This window comes from Pelecanus crispus, chromosome 3, assembly GCF_030463565.1.
Source record: "Pelecanus crispus isolate bPelCri1 chromosome 3, bPelCri1.pri, whole genome shotgun sequence".
Taxonomy (NCBI): domain Eukaryota; kingdom Metazoa; phylum Chordata; class Aves; order Pelecaniformes; family Pelecanidae; genus Pelecanus; species Pelecanus crispus.
In genome coordinates this window covers 7,893,064-7,914,032 of record NC_134645.1, presented here as the reverse complement: position 1 = coordinate 7,914,032, position 20,969 = coordinate 7,893,064, and the positions used below count along the sequence as shown (strand labels likewise).

General features: G+C 41.2%; 2 protein-coding genes across 2 annotated transcripts in view; both read left to right on the top strand.

Annotated features, from left to right (window-relative positions):
- ESF1 (ESF1 nucleolar pre-rRNA processing protein) overlaps positions 1–1,963 on the top strand; it is a 33,161-nt gene extending 31,198 nt beyond the window's left edge. The window contains exons 13-14 of the mRNA XM_075707877.1: positions 325–471; positions 1,037–1,963. Coding sequence (XP_075563992.1) covers positions 325–471; positions 1,037–1,336 — 447 coding nt within the window. The 3' untranslated portion in view covers positions 1,337–1,963. The remainder of the gene's footprint in view (positions 1–324; positions 472–1,036) is intronic.
- Positions 1,964–14,006: 12,043 nt separating this feature from the next.
- The window catches only part of TASP1 (taspase 1), an 89,200-nt gene continuing 82,237 nt past the window's right edge, over positions 14,007–20,969 (top strand). The window contains exons 1-3 of the mRNA XM_075707280.1: positions 14,007–14,038; positions 17,604–17,821; positions 19,589–19,656. Coding sequence (XP_075563395.1) covers positions 17,677–17,821; positions 19,589–19,656 — 213 coding nt within the window. The 5' untranslated portion in view covers positions 14,007–14,038; positions 17,604–17,676. The remainder of the gene's footprint in view (positions 14,039–17,603; positions 17,822–19,588; positions 19,657–20,969) is intronic.

The following is a 20,969-nucleotide window of genomic DNA, read 5'->3' as shown; positions in this document are numbered from 1 at the left end:
TTTCAATATAAATTTGTATCCGTTTGTGATTTTTTAAGTTACGGTGTACAACTTTCAAATTAGATTATTAGTACATTTGAAAGTTGAACGTGGATAATTGCATTTATTTTATATCTAATAAAAAGGAAATCAACTATCATATTTAATATTACACCTCAAAACATTGAAAGAATGTTGTTATGGATGAAATAATACTGCCCTGACAACCCTATTTCAGCTCATTTATATATATGTAGACTCATACACACTTTATTAATGGGCTGCTATATTTTTCATAGAAAAGTTAATTTCATTGTGTACATGGACTTTCTTATTTTGTAACAGGCTGAAATGGCCCTACTTATGATGGATGATGAGGAAGATGCCAGGAAACATTTTAATTATAAAAAGATTGTAGAACAACAGAATTTGAGCAAGAAGAAAAAGAAACTCTTAATGAAAAAGAAAGAACTACTAGAAGATGACTTTCAGGTAATGGTATACTCTTGATTTTGAGGCTCAGCTAGAACCTTTGGTAGTTATTTTCAGGACAAATTTGGTGGTCTCATATCCTTCTTCCTTACTCTATCTGAAGGAGAACAACCCAGATCTACCTTTTTAGGGAGTTACACACTGTTTTCAAAAAGCAAGAAATATTCTGATACCAGGTTGAAGGGGAACAGATTCAAACTCTGTGTAAGATAACAAGATGCTATTTATGCAAGGCCTTGTACAACTCATTGCCTAAAATACTCATGGGTGTGTTTGTTCTGATTCTGCTTTCATCCTGGTCAGTTCTGAACAACAAACCTTTCCTTGGCCTGCCGATGGAGGCTTATACAGGATTTGTACAAGCATTCACTTGTCTGTTTTACCAACAGTATCTTCTGGTTCTCTACTTCACACTCACTGGGGTTTTGTGACTGGAGCAGTTCCAGGAATGGTGAACACTCTTATGAGCTATGACTCCTTAAGGAGCTCATATTTTATTGTGTTTAAAAGCTTTGCTATCGTGGGTAAAGATTACCTAAAGTAAATATTCTGTTTCTGCCTTCAGGTAAATGTTGCTGATACAAGATTCCAAGCCATGTTTACTTCTCCCCTGTTTAATTTGGATCCTTCAGATCCAAATTTCAAGAAGACAAAAGCAGTAGAAAAGATCTTGGAAGAGAAAGCTCGCCGAAGAGAAGAAAAGGAACAAGATCTTAAGGAGGCTAGCAAGGGACAGGAGAACAAGATGGCAAAGAAAGGAGAGGTTGCGAAGAAAGCCATAGATCCTGCCTTGTCAATGCTAATAAAATCTGTCAAAAATAAAACCGAAGAGTTTCAGGCAAGGAAAAAGCAGAAATTCAAATAACTGAACTTTGGTTTTACTCAGACTTTACTTTAGTCTCAGTTGTTCTAACTGGCGACATCTATTAAAGTTACTACAGCCTGCTCTGATTCCTATCCACCTAAAATTTCCTGAAAAGTCTCTTAATCATGGTGGTGAGTTTTGAAGTAACTAGAGTAATAACCACTCTTTCCTTCTGCCACAACAAATACTGTTTTGTCCTATTGTTGAAAAACTACACCTTGAAAACACGTAAGGAAGGAATTGATGGTTTTAGGGGAGTTTGTTTGGTATTGTGCCATCTCTTAAACATAATAGAAGTGCTGAAGATGGCTACAAAAAGTAATCGTAATTATGTTTTTATTTATAAATAAGAAAAACACTTCTGCAGAGGTTTATTGCTGAGACTAAGCAGTCTTAATGTTTTTAATTCCACAGAAGTCTGTAAAACATATCTCTGTTGCTAAAGAAGGTAGTAATATAACTAAAAATGGAAGAAATTTTGTATACATGGTTTTTGTATATTTTTAAAAGATTTCATATATGCTTCATTAATTTCTTCTTTAAATACTTGAAGACTTTGTGGGTAATATTAGAACTAATTAATGAAAAAAGTGCCGTTTAGAAGTGTTTCATTAATATATATTGGAAATAAATGGTTTAAATTGGCCCATAGGAATTTTGGGCACTTAACTGTGTTTTCTTCCTCTGCGCCTAAATGAAACTATGTCAAAATTAAGCTTTCTCCTATTCATATTGAATTCTCATTAATACAGTTCCACTTATACAAAATCTTCCAGCGTTGCAAGTGTTTTAAAATTTAAAAAAAAAAAAAAAAAAAAAGGTCTAAGGTTGATTAGATGGTACAATTTTAGAAACCCTGTTGTTTGGCCAGTAATTAGTATTAGTGTTGGTGATGAAGATATCAACAGTGCAGGGAAAATACAGTAGATAGAAAATGATCTTTCTTCCCTGGGGTGTGGAAATTGATTTGTCTAAGTTTTGTGTTGTTTGGGGTTTTTTTTAAGTGTTTGCTATATTAGCTCTAGTGGAAATAGAACATTGTATCAAAAAATAACAAAAGTATTAGGAACAAGGAGCTGAAAGATAATTTGTAATTGTAAAGAAGTATTGTTAATTTCTAAGACATTCTATTAATTTAAACAAAGAATTATATTAAAAGAGGTTAGAAACTAGATAACCAAACTAGTGTTCATAAGAAGAAAATACATGTCAATATTTAAAGGCGATTACTGAGTGAGATTTAGCTCATGAGAGGCTGTATACCTAATGGCCAAAATGGACAAAGTAGTTAAGGGACACAGTATAGAAACACAGGTGGAGATGGTTTCTGCAAGAGTGCTTTGCAATGATGTGCCTGAGGAATACTTGCAGACCTTGAATATTTTAAATGTAATTGCTCTTCATAAACATTGAACATCTTCAGATTCATTTTAAGCAGCTAACAGAAAAAGTTGAGGAGATGCTACAGTCTTTTGTACATAACTTTGATCCAGCTTCTGTGGCTTTTTAGCCTTCCAAGCAATATGGCAGGACCCAACAAACCAAGGTTTTGTAGTTTGAACTGACCAGCTGTGATGGAGAACAAGGAAAACTTGTCCCGCTGGAAGTGGCAGGAAGCTTCTGAACATGTTTGTACAGTGGAGAACAGCATAATGATATTCAGCAAAACACAGATTTATAAAGAAAGATGGAAAGGACTTACAGGATTTATAAAAGAAAGAAAGATGCTTTGGGAAATAGATTTTTCCACCAAGGGAAGTGTCCCTGCATCAAACAGGAGAGCCAATGGTTACTACCTAAGAAAATGTTTTGTCATATAAAAGTGTACACATATGCATCTGATACAGACAGTAGATAAGGAGACAAGCTCCTCCCATAATGAAAGATCATATTCATTTTTTAATAAAATTTGCAGCACGGAAAACTAAGTAGGTGTCTTCAATGCGATTTCTTAAGACTGGCACATATGATAACGATTTCCAGGCACAAAGTAGTGACACCAAGCTGAAAGGGTAAAATTTAGACATACCATGTATTTGTACAGATTTTTTCTAAATATGATTCATTGTATGGCTTATATATTGTAGGCCTGTGATACGCACTAGGGACAGTAGCTTGAACTGAGTGAGATTTAGAGATTGGAGGTACTAACGTTAGTGCTGACAGAAGGGCAAGCATTTATGTATAAAGTGTGTGGAAAATTGGACAGCTAAGAACAAAAGCAAAAGGTCTGGACAGAAACATGAGTCAAATGAAGGATCCACCTAGCCCAATGCTCTCTGACAGTGGCCAGTAACGGGAGATACTAATGGTGCGCTTAGAATATTACACCTGGTCAGTGGGGAAGTGGATGAGTTCATAACGGTTTTAACTGTTTCTTTCAGAAATACAGTAATACAATTGTTGTAGGTACTTACTTTGTAACAGCACCCTTTTGTAGCTGTAGGACCAACACAGAGTTTCGTTCTGTGTTAGTGTGCTTACAAATTCTGTTTTAATACGGGGTCCACAGAGAGTATCCCATAACATTATTTAATAATTTGTATGGAACAGCAAATTCGGTGGGGGATGAAGGCAGCAAACTGCACTGCCTCTTGAATCCTCTCGCCCTGCCAATATCTACCAAATACTTCTGGTTTGACGCATTCGATGCGCGTGCTCTTACAAAGGCGCGTTCCACGTTTGTGCACTAGCAGTAGGCATAGCCTACTGTGTTTGACTTCCTGGCAGGAGCTGCGTAGAGTCACTTAAATTATCAGTGCTTTTCTTTTCGGCTGAGTGCTTTTTATGCTTTTACTGGAAAACAATGCGTGGCATCGGTGAATCTCCGTGCCTCCAGAATGCCCAGATATGCTGAATAACTTGCTGGTAAAACTCTCCAACAAAAAGTAAAAACTCTCCCAACAGAACTTCTGTACTTCTGCAATGTATCTGTCCTTTACAGTAACTTTGCTAGAGGACTAACTTGAAAAAAAAAAAAATTGTTGTAAAATTAAAAATTTACAAATAGTGATGACTTCTTATTGAAATTAGATGGTGTAAGTTGTGTCTTTTCTTCACGTGTCCATGTGCTGCCTACCTTCTTTGGTGGAAGCATCTGAAGATACTCTGAGATGTCCACTTCGGAAGCCTAGCTGGTACTTGGAAGTCAGAGTGAGACAAAATGCATAAAAACGTGAAGGCAGACTTTGACAGTGATTTAACTACCGGTTAAAAAAAAAATATTTTTCTGTGTGGTAATGTGTACTTGCTATCATGTAAATGTATGATAATTTTATCCAATTGGCTGTTAAGAGGGGGGTGTTTTCTGTTGTTCTCAAGTTGCTTAGTCCTGAGGGGGCATCTTGGTTGGGAAGAACTGCAGGATCTGTTCCAGCATGCATCTTAGATGGAAGTTTTTGGTCTGTTTATAAAATGTTTAGGTCTAAATCCACTTTTTTTTTTTAACCTTTTTTTTTAAAAAAAAAAAATCAGTAACTACTATGTGTTAATGGCTCAAAGCCCATCATCTAATCTCCATAATTCCAGAATAATGCTAGAAAAACCTGATTTCTTTCTGTGTTTTCAGCAGAAATGTATTTCAGAAGTCTGGTAAGAAGTGGTCATGTCTCATCTAGAATTCCTTGCAATTCATTACCCTTTGTGTAAACAAAATAAAGGACGTTTTTGACCGTCTCATCCTTTTAAACATAAAAATAGGATCTAGAAGTTCTAACCTCTGAACTTTAAAATGTAATTTTATTTTTCCCTTTCACTAAATGTCATGTAACCCGCAAAAGTGACGGCAATTAAGTAAAATAACACATAAACCAGCACTGGTTTTTGTAGCAACTTATGGAGGCCTGGTATAAAGTCGTTTGTCTCCAAGTTGGCAGCCATCAGAGCTCATGCCAGAGTGTTAGCCAGACATTTAAAGATCTAATATTACAAGTGGAAATCACAAGAGGGTTTGATTTATTTAAAAACCAAGAAACATCAGACAACCAGAGATGAAGAGCCACGTATGTTTTCTATTATGCCTTCCTTCTAAAAATTAAATGTATTATTGCCAATTAATAGCAAGTTGGCTTTTTGTTCTTTTCATATGTCAGTAGTGCCCAAAAATAACAGTAAGTTGTGCTGTCGCATATTTTTTTTAGCAAACAAAACAACCAACCAAAGTACTGTTTTTTTTTTTTAAATAAAGTCTTAGAAACTCACGTTATATATAATATATATGTAAAACTACTAGAGTAATTAGGTTGGTTTGCACTTGTCTTAAATCATGAGTTAAATACCTCAACCTCCGTTTTGTAGCTATGAAAAGAACAACAAAAGTAGTAGTTCTGGCACAGTAATTTTCATTATTCTTTATATCATTAAAAGACTTCAAAAAACCCTGCAACCCTTTGAATGTAAAAATGTACCTTTTCATGCACAGGACTGTGTTACCGTATTCCTGTAAAAAAGCCAGACAAGGTGGCAGAAAGGTCTATTGTCTTGTGTATTTTTCTGTGCTTGACATACGGTGTTATAAATGGGAACATTTTGGTCTGGGCTCTGGATCCAATCTAGATTAATGTCGCTTAAGGTCATTATTACTTTATATCCTCCTCATCACTAGCATATGAGTAATCCCTGCTCAGTAGTGTTCCAGCTCTGTATTTCAGCCATGCGAGACTCTGCAAGTTTTAAACATTGCTTCTAGCCTCCAGTGCGCGCCCTGGCAAGTCTCGCTCCTGTCCCATTCTCCGAGACACCCGATCCAAAGGCTGGTTGCCACATTTTCATGGGCAAATGCTCTTGGACTGCGTCCCACGCGCTCCTTGGCACCGCGCAAATCCCTTGGCTTTGCACTGAAATCCTGCCCAATGCACTTAGATCTTTTTCTATTTCTGGGGCAAGGAAAGAAGGAAAGGGCAATTGAGGCAGATACGGTTTGTATTGACTTCCGACCCCGTGAGTCAAAGATTGACATTGTAAGTCTGAACTACAACAGAAAAATTGCCTGTTGCAGTCAGCAACGTGTGTGGCTGAACCGCTGCTCGAGTGGCTTGGCAGTTTCTCCATGGAAAATGTAAGTCTTAACAGAAGTGGTTACCAAAAGGACTAAGAATAGCAAAGTAACTGTTTTAGGATGCTTGTGATTTTTACAGGTGATTAAGGGTTAAAATCATTTCTGTGGAGTGCAAACCCCTTAAGCATAAGCTTCTTCCCTTCCTCGTTCTCCCATCTCCTTTTCCCCTTAGGTTAATGCTCGGGCAATCAAAGGGGGAGTGGGTGCGTGAGCTGCCCCAAGAACGGATGCCTTGGGCTTGAGCAGGATTTTGGGGCAGGGCAGGACAGCCTGAGCCCTCAGTCCTTTTCCTTAAAAGAGTTCCGTAAAAGTAACGACTGAGCAGCACCAGCAGGGAGAGAGCCTGAGAAGATACACAGTGATGAATGACGATGAACTCTTGGTGTTGACCAAGAGTTGTTCTGAAGGGTGTCCTAACAGCCGGAGGTGGGAAAGAAGGACGGTAATTGCCAAACCAACTGCAAGTTACGCATTTTTTTTCGCATGTTTCTTATTTGGTGAATGTTAGAGCTCTGTATGAGGAAACTAAATATGAATGCCTAGGAACGAAACCCATGTCAGACAGAAAATCAAGCATGGTACGTGTGAAATCAGCTCTGACTTTTGTTTCACTTACATAAACGGATGCTTTTCTTTGAGCTGTAGTCTGACAGGAAAATGCCATGAAGGGAAGCAGTCTTCATTATTCTGTATTTTGGTGTCCAAGTGCTCCACTTTGTGAAATGACTCTTTTGTTAGCAGGTGTCTTTTTATTTTAATTTATTATAATTAAATAAACCCCACAACTCATACGCTCCATGGAAGCCCATCTGCCTCAGGTATGGATTACCACCTTCTCAATCCAGAAGACCAGACTGACCACTTCGGTGCACGTCCCAGTTGTTAGCAGTGAACGGTAGCGTGCTGCGCATGGCCCTCTGTGGAGTTTACCGAGTCAAAGGGATGCTGCACGAGGTGATGGCTACAGAGCTGCTTGCAACACTCGTATATTAGCATCAAAACAGGTGCAGCAGACCAGTGACACCTAAAAGGAATATCAATCTATCGCTGAAGTTAAAAGTTGTCTGGCTTTCTTAAGGGGCCCAAAATTTACATTGACAGAGAAGCAAGTTGCCTTGTTAAGCAAAGATGCATTTGTCACAGAATGGCTGCCTTACTTTGCTGTTAGTCAAATTTTTGAAAGGTAAAAGGTACAATATACAGAAGAGGGGTAACAGTAATGAATTTAAATGCACGTATTAGAAGAGCTGTGGGTTAAAAATGCAAATTTGGTCCTGAAATAAACTTGCATCAATTTTTGTACCGATCTCAACCTCTGCATGTTTATGGATTTGCTGATAGAGCTCATGAGCTAGTTGGAGGGATGAGAATGGATTTTTTTTTTTTTTTCTTCCTCGTTTTACGTCCTGAAGATCAGAACTTAGAATCATAGAATCATTTAGGTTGGAAAAGACCTTTAAGATCTGATTCTGCCAATTATTCTTATAGCTTCACAGTGAATTTAAGTATCCTGAACTTTCTTTGTTGCACTTGGATCAGTATCACAGAATTTGAAGAGGAGGATGTTGCGAAGGCTGCCCTACTGAAATTGTATCACACCTTGAATGCAATAAAACAACTTTGGTTTGGACTAAATCATTACCTACAGAGAGCTGCAGAAAGCAACCGTGCAGGTCAAAACCCATAAAAACAGTGAGATGATAAAACCTGTGGAGCAAATCTCGTCCAGGATTTACTTAGTCACCAACTTGGCCCGTTTTGCCAAAATATGTACTTTTAAACTGTCATATTTAAATCTGCATCATGCTTTGTGTGGGTGTGAAGACAAATGATCTCTGACTCTGAAAACCACTGTTCTGTGAGTCCTGGCTTCCTGATTTCCCATCGCGGTTGATGGGGAGATGACTATCCTGCTACAATGGCCAGTACGTACCCAGTACGCATATAACTCACTTTCCATCTTTAAGGAATAAAGACAAAACCTTGCAGGGATTTACTACCAGTGGTTATCTTGGCAATGGCTGATGAATGCATATTTGAAGTTTCATTTCTCAAAAGTCCTGTGTCTTATGATTTGGCCCCCATCTCGTTACAACTGTGAAAGCTGGCTGAGAGAAGATCACAATCACATCGAGTTAAGAGTTTTTTGAGATGTGATGGAACAAGTGTTGGAAATAACTGTGTGTGGGCGTTGAGCAGCTGGGAGTACATGGAATGCTATTTAGACAGGTCCAGGATGCTAGAGTATTTTTCTCATGTAAAGTGGCTCATTATCTGGAAAAAACATTATTTTTCTGGCAGGAAGTCAAAGAAGGGGCCTCTTCGTATGCAGAGGAAACAACAAGCATGCCTGGAGAAGACTGCAGGCTTATTTATGCTACCTGCAAAGATCAGCCACTCTTTCAGTGGGATTAATAATGTGGTATCTGAGTGGATTGATTCCAGCCTTCACAGTGGCCTTTGGATGCTATTCTCCTTTTGCATGCAATCATTCAGATAACAATTCCTGTTCATATTTGTTGGTGCATTCAGCTGCTTTTTCTGTTGACCAGAGAAACGAGTTGCAAAGTTCCTAAACTAAACTGGAATGGTCGATATGGGGCTGTATATCTATGTGCTTGCCTTTTTTTTTTTTCTTCCCCCCTTCACATGGCCACTTCCCAGAAAAATTCTTTGTTAAAGTGTTAAATTTGTCTTGAATTCATTGTTTAAGGTTGTCCTCTCATCTGGGTCAAAAGGGATAGGAAAGGGGTGTGAGTCTTCTCCTCTTCTCCTGCCTTTTCTCAGCATCTCTGTCCTTTAACAGGTGTCCAAAAGCATTGAAACCTCCCAAACGAAAGGTTCAGCTATTTGTTGCCTGGAACACTGCCTTTTGTAAAGCAAGGATAAAGTGGATTTGTGAGGTCAGGATCACTTTATTCAAAGCAGCTCTCCTGTTGCCCCACAAATAAAGCTAAAGAATTATTAGATAGGAGATCGAAACTGCGACGAAAAGCCTGCCTTTCTCGTCACCTACTATTAAATATTCTCCTTCATTGCACCTGAAGGCCACAGCTTAGCATCTCCAACTCCAAATTCTAGTCTGCCTTGAAGTGAAGTAGCTGAATGACTTCGCTATAGGTTTGAAGAAACCTATAAAAACCTAATAAAAATCAGCAGTCCTGGAGGGTTGTAACTAGCGGAGGTATGAAATGGGTTCTCCCTTTTCTTTGTACTCTGTCCTCATCATTGTGACAAAACAGTATATCTGAATGCATGTTGTCAGATACGTGGGCCTGATTTGACAGAACCTCATTGAGGTATACTGTGTTGCCCAGACTTACTCAAAGAAGCTCCAGAATTTACCTCTGCAAAGAATTTCCTCAGTGGAGGAACTACAGGGCATGTATAGGGCATCCACCCTAACCCTGTTTGACAAGAGTTTGTGATCCTGAGTCTGCAACGGGAGTTGTGAGGCAGCAGAGACAGGTTGGACTTCATCTTGTTTCCCCAAGCTGAGGCAAATCATTTTGCTTGGCACGGTGTTAAGCAACTCGCTGAGTTTAACAGCAAACGCATGGCCCTTGCACATGGCTCCTAACCGAGTGTCGCTCACGCCTCTGGAGCAGAATGCTTCTCAAAACCCTGGTTGAAGGAGAAATTTCCAGCTGTGTTGTGTTAAGTGCTTCTTGTAGGGATGTGCTTCTACCCGCGTGAATGTCCGTGGGTCTGCCTGGCTGCAAACGCATTTAAATTTTTCTTACTGAGTACATGGGATCACCCCATTCAACATTTGGTCAAAAAAACCCAAAAAGTATCCACTCTCTGAGCTTTTCTTCCAGGAAATGGAGGATGTTAGTATTAAAACAATACTTCAAGTTCCAAGAAGTAATTAAACGGTGGCATACGTGTCTGCATTCTTACCTCAGATTTTATCTAATTAATGGTTTCATTATAGTACAGCAAGCGAGATGAAGCCTCACTGAAGCCTCTGGGCTTGGACAGCCATTTTTATTCAGAATAAATTAAAGCAGCAGATAAGCTCTTTATCAAATTAGGAAGTAAAACTGGCAGTAAAACTGCTTCAAAACACAACATGCAAGAAGAAACCTAAGATAATCAACAAGAAATAGAACAAAACCAAAAGCAGGCATTAAAACACAGCTGGAAACTTTGTAAAAGGAATAAAGGAAGCCTTTCACTTCAAACCTGTACGCTGAGGAATGATTTACAGAATGAGATCACCTTTTTATTGGAGTAGCACCACAAATCTAGAGAAGAGTGAGGACCAGAAAATAGGAAAAACCAAGAAATATTTGGCTAGTTTGGAAACTGTCAACGGCAGCAAGGGACAAGTTAAGTAGAAGCTTCAAAACACAAGTGAAAACAGACATCTGCATTTGAAAGCGAATTCTGGAGAACAGGGTAGGACCAAACATTGATGCTGCTTTTAGCTTCCCCTCTAAAGAAAGAAGGGCTCCATGATCACGCTGTCCATCCATCAGTCTGTCAGCCTACCTTCATAATTTGAACCTGCTGGCCAACTTCAAGGAGATTTGATGGAAGTGTCAAGTCAAAATATGTGTAGCTTAGAGTCAGCCACATGTTGTGCTGCCTCGTTCTTAGCCGACAGACAGGAGAGGGGGACAGAGAGAAGGAAAACGGGGGGCAGAAGGTGCGTAGGACCTTACACAGGACACAGAGATGAATGCACAAGGTCAAATCGAAGCTTCTTTGGTAGCGGCCAATGCTGTGCGTCCAAGAAAGGCTGCAGCCAGAAGGCAAGTGTGTTGCAACACTTCCACACAACACCCTCCCTTTCCCCAAAAATCAGATTGTCCTAGCTCAAATGTAACTATTGCCATCTGAGAGGCAAAAAAAGTACTTTGTGGAGTCTCGTTGGTTCACTTCAGCATTACTGTCAAGAATAACGAGGACTTCAAAAAAAAAACCCTGGCAACAGAGCAACTCGCAACTGGGATTTGGACTCCACATTAAAATCTGTGAAAGGAGGCCAAAGATTTTTCTAAGGGTTTGTGGACTTCACATTATTTCCTTGTAGTTTTATCCAACAGAAGAGGAAGCACCTGGTAATGTAGAAGACAAAAGCCGATCTCCATAAGCCACATACTTTTGTGTGCCAAAAACGTGTGCTGAAAAAGGAGACTTGCATTTGTTCTCGATGTTTTTTGCATCATTACAAAAATTTAAGGCTGGTCTGTGAAAAAAAATGTCAATAATGCAAAAATTAATGGAAGCATATTGTTATTTATTGGGAAAAAAGCCATAAAAGGGATTTCTATGATTGTAAGGCAGGCCAGGAAGGATCATCCTGAATGCCTGGGGAAGATCCTACATAGGAAGATTAGGACACAGTGGAGATGGAATAAAGCCTGGGGGGAGAAAGGTTAGTTTCCAGATTTTTTTATTTGGGTCTCGACGGTTCAGTGCTCAAATTTCTGTTAATGTTTAATATACGATATAACGTGTACAAGATGGTGGCCACAGGCTGAAGTATATTCACTACAAATGTGAGGGAGACCAAATTACGTTTGTCTTACATGGTGGTGATGGTAAGAAGTGTAACTGATGTATTATGAGTTATTTGCTTTGAAAAGTAACCGTAGAAACTTAATTTGTAAAAATCCCCTTTAAATGATGTACTTGGGCTGAAGCAGGTGATTTTCTGACAGCTTGTTTGCAGAGAATGAAGGATATTGTCCACTGTGGTAGGAATCATTGCAACAGCTACACGCTGTACTAGCTTTTAGGAAAAGAAAAAGGTAGAGGAGTTGAAATCTGTTTCATCTAGAGGGGTCAGGAGAATCTTAGGAGAAGATTGATTTTTCTAAAGCTACCTTCCCAGAAATGAGGGCAGCCGCATCTAAATCCCATTTCCTTCACACCTTCTCCGATGATCGTTACCGTCGGTCTTGGGAACCAGCTGCATGCAAAACGCATCAGCCGTTGGTGCAATTTTTCATTAGGTTTTGCTCAGTGTCAACAGCCGTTTGAGAGGAGACTACTGAAGGCGAGGGAGAGAAGAGCAGCCCGAAGGCCCAGCAGCCCAGGAAAGGGCCGGGAAGCCGGCTGGGGGCCGGCGGCGCGGAGCTGCTCGCAGGCAGGGGCCGGGGTTGAGTCAATCTCAGGAGAAATATATCCTACCACTTCTCACATTGGAGCCTGAGCAAGAGATCGGAGAAAACTCCTTACTGAATCCTGCAAAAAGAACAACTGTGTTTTGATCTTATAAAAATTTTGACAGTTTAAACTTGAAAAAGCTGACCTTTGCAAATGAAAATTTGAGGCGTCAGCTATGATAAATGTACTGTATGATCTAAGTCCGTAAGAACGTCTGGTCTAGTTTCGGAGTGCTACAAAGAAGAGCAGGGGCTGTAAGTGTGAAGGCACTTTGGGAACTGTAGACAAGGTGGACTGGGATAAACGAAGTGGCACGTACGTGTGCAGCTGGTTCCCAAGACCGACGGTAACAATCATCGGAGAAGGTGTGAAGGAAATGGGATTTAGATGCGGCTGCCCTCATTTCTGGGAAGGTAGCTTTAGAAAAATCATGCTGGGAGAGTTGACATTGAGTCCCCTTGACAGCAAAATGGACAGAAACGAATAGGAACTCAATATTCCTGTAACAGTACACAAGAGTCAAATGCCCATTGAAGGAGGGAGATGCAAAGTATCTGACTAGCATGAAGATTTCCTGACAGGACTATTATGAAAAACATTTACTTGTAACCAGTAAGTTTGGTTTTGTTCAGGCCAGAGATCTTAAGTTGTATGGCTGCTGGGAGCAAGAATCATTTAGGTTGGAGAAGACCTTTAAGATCATGCGGTTCAACCGTTAACCTAACATTACCAAGTCCACCACTAAACCAATTAAGGGGAGAGTAGCAACCCCACGCCTCCTGACCTGGTGGCTGGATCGTTTATAATGAAAGTAAAAACTAAGTAGCAAAAACTACCCAAATCCTCATGCAAAACGCATCAGCCGTTGGTGCAATTTTTCATTAGGTTTTGCTCAGTGTCAACAGCCGTTTGAGAGGAGACTACCGAAGGCGAGGGAGAGAAGAGCAGCCCGAAGGCCCAGCAGCCCGGGAAAGGGCCGAGAAGCCGGCTGGGGGCCGGCGGCGCGGAGCTGCTCGCAGGCAGGGGCCGGGCCATGCCCGCCTCCCGCCCCACAGCCCCGGGCCCGGCTCCCCTCGCCCGGGCAGCGCCTTCCCCTCGGGGAAGCCGCGGCCGCTACTTTTCCCCACCCCACGGGGAAGTCGACGGCTGCCGTCCATTCTCTCGCCGGCACCCTCTGACCGCCCCCCGGCCAGCAGCGCCCGCCTGACGGGCGGCAACACGAAGCTGCGGCAGCCACGGCTCGGTCCGCCCAGCCTGAGAGGGGAAGCGGGGGCGCCCTGCTCTTTACCTGCACCCACAACGCCCTCCCCCGGCCTGCGCCCCCGCCCCCCGCCGCGATTGGCGCTCCCGCGGCAAGCTGGCGCGGCATTCGCCTTCCGAGCCGCCAATCCGCGCTTACGCCATTTCCGGTCGCCTGGCTCTCCTCGCCCAATCGGAGGGAGGCGGTGGGCGGGACGCCTCATCCTCACCGAGGCAACGGGCGGGCGGACGGTTCCGGGTGTGCGCGAGGCTGACGGCGGCGGAGGGTGAGTGCTTCGCGCCTGGTTCCGCCCTGCCCCGCCTTAGCGCGCCGGTCCCCGCCTCTCCCCGGCCTGCCCTCTCTCCCTGCGCCCGCTCGTCCTTTCCCCCGCCCCGGGGCTCCGCGGGCGCTGGCGGGGCGGTAACGGCCGCGCCGTGAGGCGGCCGCGCGGGCTCGAGCGGTCCGCGCGCCGCCGGTGGGGGCTCCCCTGGGTGACGTCACCCCCGCCGCTGCGGCCCCACCTCCCGGGGGGGAGGGGGGGGGGCGGCGAGGCCCCCGGTGTCGCCATGGCGACGGGGCCCGGGGTGGCCGTGGCCTCCCTGAGGCGGTGGCGGGGCGGAGGGCGCGGCGGGCCCTCACCGGGGGCTTCGGCGAGGCGCGGGTTCCTGCCGCCGTGCCGGCGAGGGGCCGCCCGGCCCTCCCCGGGGCGCTTCGGTGGGGCGGCAGCGGCCGCGGCCGGTCTGCCTGGAGGTTTTTTTTTTTCCCCGACTAAAAGTTTGTTTTCTACTTTTCGTTTCGTGGCTGCTGGTTTCCTCGTCAGCCGCTCGGTCGCGGCTCTTCCCCCCGCTGGCCGAAGCGCTCCCCGGCGGGGGCTGGGCCGCTCGCTCGCGGGGCGAAGCGCTCTCCTCTCGCCCCGTTGCTCTTCGTCCTCCAGCACCCCTCGGGCCTCTTACTGTAACACCCAAAAGCTCGTAAAAATAAACTCTTCCATCTTGCCAGTGTTGAGGCGGAGACATCGGTGCGTACATCCCTTCCTTCCCTCATCCCTCTGCCGCGTTTGTAAGCGTTTGCTCCGCGGCAAACGCTAGTTTCTGTGTGGTGAGCGCTAGGCAGAGCTTTGGATCGGAGGGGAATGGTGAGGGTCGCCTCTTGGCTGATAAAATTGCTGAGGCATCTATGCAAGCGCACTGAAAGACTGAGCAACTTTTCTACATTGGGTGCAACACTCAAATTATTTACACTTTTCTGAGTGCCTGTGTAGGATTCAGCGTTACTTTTTCAGTGCAGTAAGTGCTTTGGGCTGCTTTGATAAACTCATGATGGTTCGTGTCCTTCAGGAGTTGAACCAGAGTATATTCCTCCACCGTTTCTGTAGCTGTGCAGATCTAGAACAGTGAACTGTGTAACAAGGAGAGACGAGATCAGAAGTGATGAATGTACAACAGCCAGGAAAGAGAACGGCTAAATCCTAGAAGAAGCTAGAAAGGGAAAGGTTGGTGCAACGGGAGCTTACAAAATGGAAGCAGCGGGTTTGTGAATGAAGTTTGAAAGGACTTGAAGAACAGTTTGAGATGGAAGGGATTTAACAAAATTGAATTGATGCGGAGGAAGTGTTATGAACTGAAGAAAATTGTTGAGATAGATTGACTATATGTTGTCTGGTAAAAATAAACGTATCCTCAGACCCAAGTGTATGTAAAGGCCTAATTAGGGTTTCCAGTCTGGAGTTATGCTATTAATTAGTCTTTAAGTGGCATCTGTATCTTCATCTTCAAAAACAGCTTAACTACCATCATTATTACTTTCCCTACAACCACACTATTTCTACGATTTTTGCAAGAATATAGCTTCCTTACTCACTCCTCTGTCATTTTGCTTAAGTCTTTGGTGTGCCCCTGTTGCCATAATGACACTCCGTGTGGTGTAATAAGCTGCAGCAAAGCGGAATTTGGAGGAAACAGAGTGTGTTTCGGCTTACTGCCTGTACCAACGGCTGCTGGAGTGTTCTTTGTTATTATTAGCAAAAAGGAAGTAAATGCAGTGATTAGGACTTTAATTTTAGCTCTGAAGTTTACACAGGAGACCATTACAATTGGATGTAGTCCGTAAATGCTTTTTTTCTCTATAGAGTCTATGTATTGTAGTGGTCTTTCATTTTGTATAAATATATATATTTATAATTACAATGATAAGTTCATAGTTAATTTTAAAATGTAAATTTATAGATATATGAAGATACCTATATACATTTAGCATCTAAGAAAAAATGAGCAGAAATAACATCCCAGAAAGCTGTGCTAATTTTCATTATTGGAAGGGTGGTTGTGGTAAACCAGCAAGTTTGACTGTTCTGTGCCAGTGCTGAATCTTGCTAAACATCATTTGCATTGTTTTGGTTGTTTAAATGGAGTGGTATTTAATTACTAGAGTGAGCCATATAGCATTTGCCAAATCTGTGGTTTAAATCCTACATATTAAACATCTCATTTTTTTCACTTCTATTAACTTTCTAGTATCCTTAGGTTACAAGTAGTCCCTTTCGAGGTGGTAGGAGTGATAGACGTCATATTAGAATGTCTTAATATGTTATAGAGGTTTTCTCCATTCATGCATTAACACTATAGGCTTCTTCACTTCCTGAATTAACTCAACATGTAGAATGTCTCTGTTTTTAATTTTACCTGCTGAACTAGAGAAACGGTACTGTGTCGGGATTGACATGTATTAGGCTGTGGATAAGAGGAGCAGTAAATACAGTGAATTTGTTTTCTGACTCCTGAAAAATACGTAGTTCTGTACTTTAACTTGGGAGCTTTTTTGTTTTGTATACTAGAAAATGCTGACAGTTTTTCCATTAACTTTCTATAAACATCTTAAGGGTTAAGATCAAAACCAAATAGGGTTACTACATTATTTGAGATCGACTTAAGCATGTTGTGGTTCACTAATAATCATGGTAGCTAACCTTACACTTATCTAGGCAAACATTCTTTCACTGCTTTAGGCTTATTTGGCATTTTTTTAGAAATACTTTGGCATTAAAAAAAGTTAATTTCTTCCCCCCCCGCCCCCGCAAATGAGTGGAGAATAATAAGGGTAAGGAATGAAAAAGTATGGAAGAGTAGGAGTTCATTGTAGGATCTTAAACAGCTATTTCCTGCAAAAGAATGGAAAAGGTATGGCATTTTTAAGTGTTGCTCATATGCTGCAATTCTCTGGAGTACATATTCATGACTTCTTATGTGACCATTGAATTTGTCTTAATGCATGGATTCTACATCCCGTACATAAAATGTAGACACAAAATCACGCAGGCAGATGCAAGTATGTGATCTGAGGATAGGAGATTCTGCCGTGCAACCATATATACTGTCTTTTGGCTTTTGCCAGCATTGCTACAGTGCTGCTTAGGACTTTCCACACAAGCAGGGAATGACACTTTGAAGAAGCAAAGATTGTGGCTATGGAGCATCATCACGTTAAAAACTAGTTAGGCACGATGGGTGGAGAAGTAAGTTGTAGTGTTGAATAAAAGGAGACCATGGAGAGCAGCTTTCTCTGAGTAATGGGCAATCCGTATATCAACAATTCCCTACAATGTCTGGAGAGGTTATTAGGTTCAAGTTAAGTTGTAATGAAAAGGGTGCTTTCAACTTGCAACATGGACTTTGATTATTTTAAGTCTCATTAATACTGTTAGCTAGGAAAGAGGCAGAACTTAGAAGCTCTTCTTTCAGGAGGCATACTCTCCTTGTTTCAAACCTCTCTTCCAGAAGTTCTTTCTGAAGTTATTTGTATGGAATTCATCTCTTGAAATCAGTATCTAACGTCTGCATGTGATTTGGTTTTAGGATGATTCCTCTCCAGAGTTTATTTTTGAATGGAAGGATGCTCTTTTCCAGTAGAAGATGGTGATCCTAATGTATGATCATGGAGAAGGGGATAAGTTCAGTAGAAGTGTTACCTTCCAAATCGTCTCAGGTTACAGCTGTAAAAGTGGTAGTCAAAGAGCCCGAAACAAAGCAAACCCAAAGAGGAAAAAGAGTGGGATTTGTGCTTGTCCATGCAGGTAAGATGCAGAAGCATAACAGCTGGAATGGAAATAATGCATATACAAACTAAATATCGACTAAAATTTTATATTGACTTCAGACTACTAGTATGTTAATGAAGTGACATTAACTTTGGGTGTAAATCTGGGAGTGAAGAATTTGATTGGAAGTTGGAGACTGGAGGATCTTGGAAATTGTTATAAAAATGTAGGGGTTTGGGTGTTCTGAATGGGATTTTTTTTTTTTTTTTCCCCTCCTTGACAAAGAAAACCACAAACAAAATCCCTGAAGCAAATGGTTATAAAATGTCAGATACTGGAGTTATCTGCTAAGCTTGGGAAATCTGCAAAATGTGAGAAATCTTTCAGTCTGTTTCCTTACCCTACAGAAAGGTCAGACATAGCTGTTTCATTACTGACAGTTTCTTGTCTAGCTTGTCCATAAGGACAGTCTAGTTAAGACTTTTTGAAACCTCCTTAGGCTATTTGTTGCAGAATTTCACTTTTTTTTACCTTTTTGAAAGTTTTCCTCCAAGCCTAATTTTTTTTTTATATTGTTCGTATTTAAGTGAATTGCTATTTATTTTTTCCACATGTAATGAAGAGGTCATCTACTTAGATGTGATACAAAAATGATGTGTTATGTGTGTCTTGTTCATAAATTCTTTTCTAATAGGTTCTTTCTTAAATACTGTTAATCTTGAAAATATTAGTGATGCTTATATCGGGCTGTATATTTGTCTTTAGCATATGTGTGATGACATGAGGTGAAATTGAGCAAAATAGCCTGGTGACACCTAAAATATTGGAGAAACCAACGTGCTACTTGGCTTATAAAATCCTTAAGCTAAAAAAACCCCACCGAAACCTTCAAAGAACTTACTCTGGTTTGATATTTGATGACCCTGGTATTCTGTCTTAATAGCAAATAGAGTTGTTCAATATGTGGTCCTTTACTGGGTTACTTTGTTTAAAATTCTTTTTCTTTCACTAGTAGTGTTAAAACTTATTTTGTTAGAGTTTCTCAAAGCTAACATTTCTAGAGGTGAGGAAAGGGAAGTTGAGATAAATACAAGCATATTTTTCAAGTTCAAAAACCAAGAAAACAGAAGATGGAATTTAAATATCAGTGTGCTAGTCTTCTCTGTTATTTTTCTGATGCTGTATTTAGTCAAATAGTGGGCACTGATAAATTTTTCAGGTATGGAAGTAGGGGGCAGTGGCTACGAACCAGGGAAAAATGGTTAGATGCAACAGGATAGACATAAAGCCTGAAAATGAGGAAAAAGGTGAAAAAAAATTGTATGATCTTTATTTCCAGGAACTCTTCTGGTTCTAAAGCAGGAGTAATGAGCTCTAAAAATGTAGCATAAACATGAGAAGATGAACAGGATGGTAATTGCAAACTTGCAAGTCAGCAGTAATAGGAAAATTGGAGTTTGACTTAAAAGTAAGGTTTTGCCCAATATGGACAATAAGTAGAAAAGCTATGCTGGAATAAGAATGGGCAAAACTGGAATCTCTTGGAGAATGTTTATAGGAACAGATTGTATGACACAGATTTATACCTGTATGCTTCTGCATATTTGCTTTGTATCCTGTAGTTTACAGAGTGTATTTGAATTAATGTTGGGATGCGTAAAGTTGTCAGTCGTCAGTACAAAAAGGAAATGCCAATGTAATCCAGAATAAGGAAGGCTGTATCTGTATGTTAATTCTTTATGTGAACTCTAGGCTGTAGTTTGGCAGGTAGTGTCATCTCTTTTCCTTTTGCCTTAATTGTAGGTGCAGGTTATCATTCCGAATCCAAAGCTAAAGAATACAAGCATGTGTGCAAAAGAGCCTGTCAGAAGGTATGTCTTACCAGCTCCACACTCTTGTGGTAGGTGTACAAGAAATATATTCAGTAGCACTGTCCCTTCAGTATGAATGGGCATATCTGGGTTTAGCTACCCAGGCTGTCTGCGTTTCTAGAGGAAAAACGGAGCAGCAACAGTTAACATGATGTAGAGTCAATAGAGTACGTGGCCATGAAGTGCAGCAACATTCTCATCAGTGGTGGTAAACAGCAGATGCTAAAGGAACAATGGGGAACAGGAGAAGGTCACAGTGGTACCTACACAGAGTATTCCTACAACTTCCTGCACTGTTCCCAAGGCTCTGGGATTTCTGGAGCTCGGTATGGTGTCTGGATTTTTCTTTCATCAATATCTACTCTTTTTGGAATGTATTTAAAACTAGCATCCAGATTGCTCCATGAATGCAGGGATTTCTATAATTCTTTTCTTCTTGATAGCTGTTAACTTCTTAATAGGAGGGGAGGTAGAACCAGGAAAAACAAAACAAAAAATCAAACCCCTCTTCCCAAAGCTGGAAAAGGAGAAATGGCAAGACTTTAATTTCCATTGAAATTATTTTTTTTTAATCTGCTCCAAGAACTTAGCTTTGGAACTGGCAAGTCCTGTCTCCTAAGTGTTGAATGAGAAGCTGGAAGGCGTGTCTCCAAAATTTCTCATGTCTTTTGCTTTCTCCAGGGAGAAGGAGCTGGGGAGCTTGGCAGGCTTTTTAGAAGAGTCTCAGAGTTGGCCTCTGATAATTATCACTTCATTTTACAGTTCTGTTGCTCAATCCTAATACCGATCTAAATTTTGTAATGAGAAGCCCCAGAAATCATCCAAACTTAATACTAGCTTTATTGAAGTTGTGCATTAGCCCTGATGATATTCGTTTCCAGCTAATTATGTATGAAAAAAGGTTGTTTGCTGTTGAATTTAAGTCTAATTGGAGATTCCATTTGGTTCCTTAAGCTAGGTAGCCCACATACACATCTTGCATGAAGAACAAACAGTCGCAGGTTTGTCTTGCAACTGAAGATGTAGCCATAGTTGTTTTCTGGGGTTTCCTGAGAGAACATGACTGCAAGGTCTTGTCCAGTATGGATCTAACAAATCATTAGGGTCTAGAATTTCATTTCTCTGTGTGTATATAATTTGAAGATAACATTATCTGATTTGATTTGTTTTCGTGTGTTGGCTTTTAGATGAGCTTCCGTGTATATTCTGTTAAATTTCATGAGAATTGCCATATATGATATGATACTAGGGATTTTTGTTGAATCTTGGAAGGCAAATTAGAAACTTCTTGACTGAAACATTAAGTGTTTGAA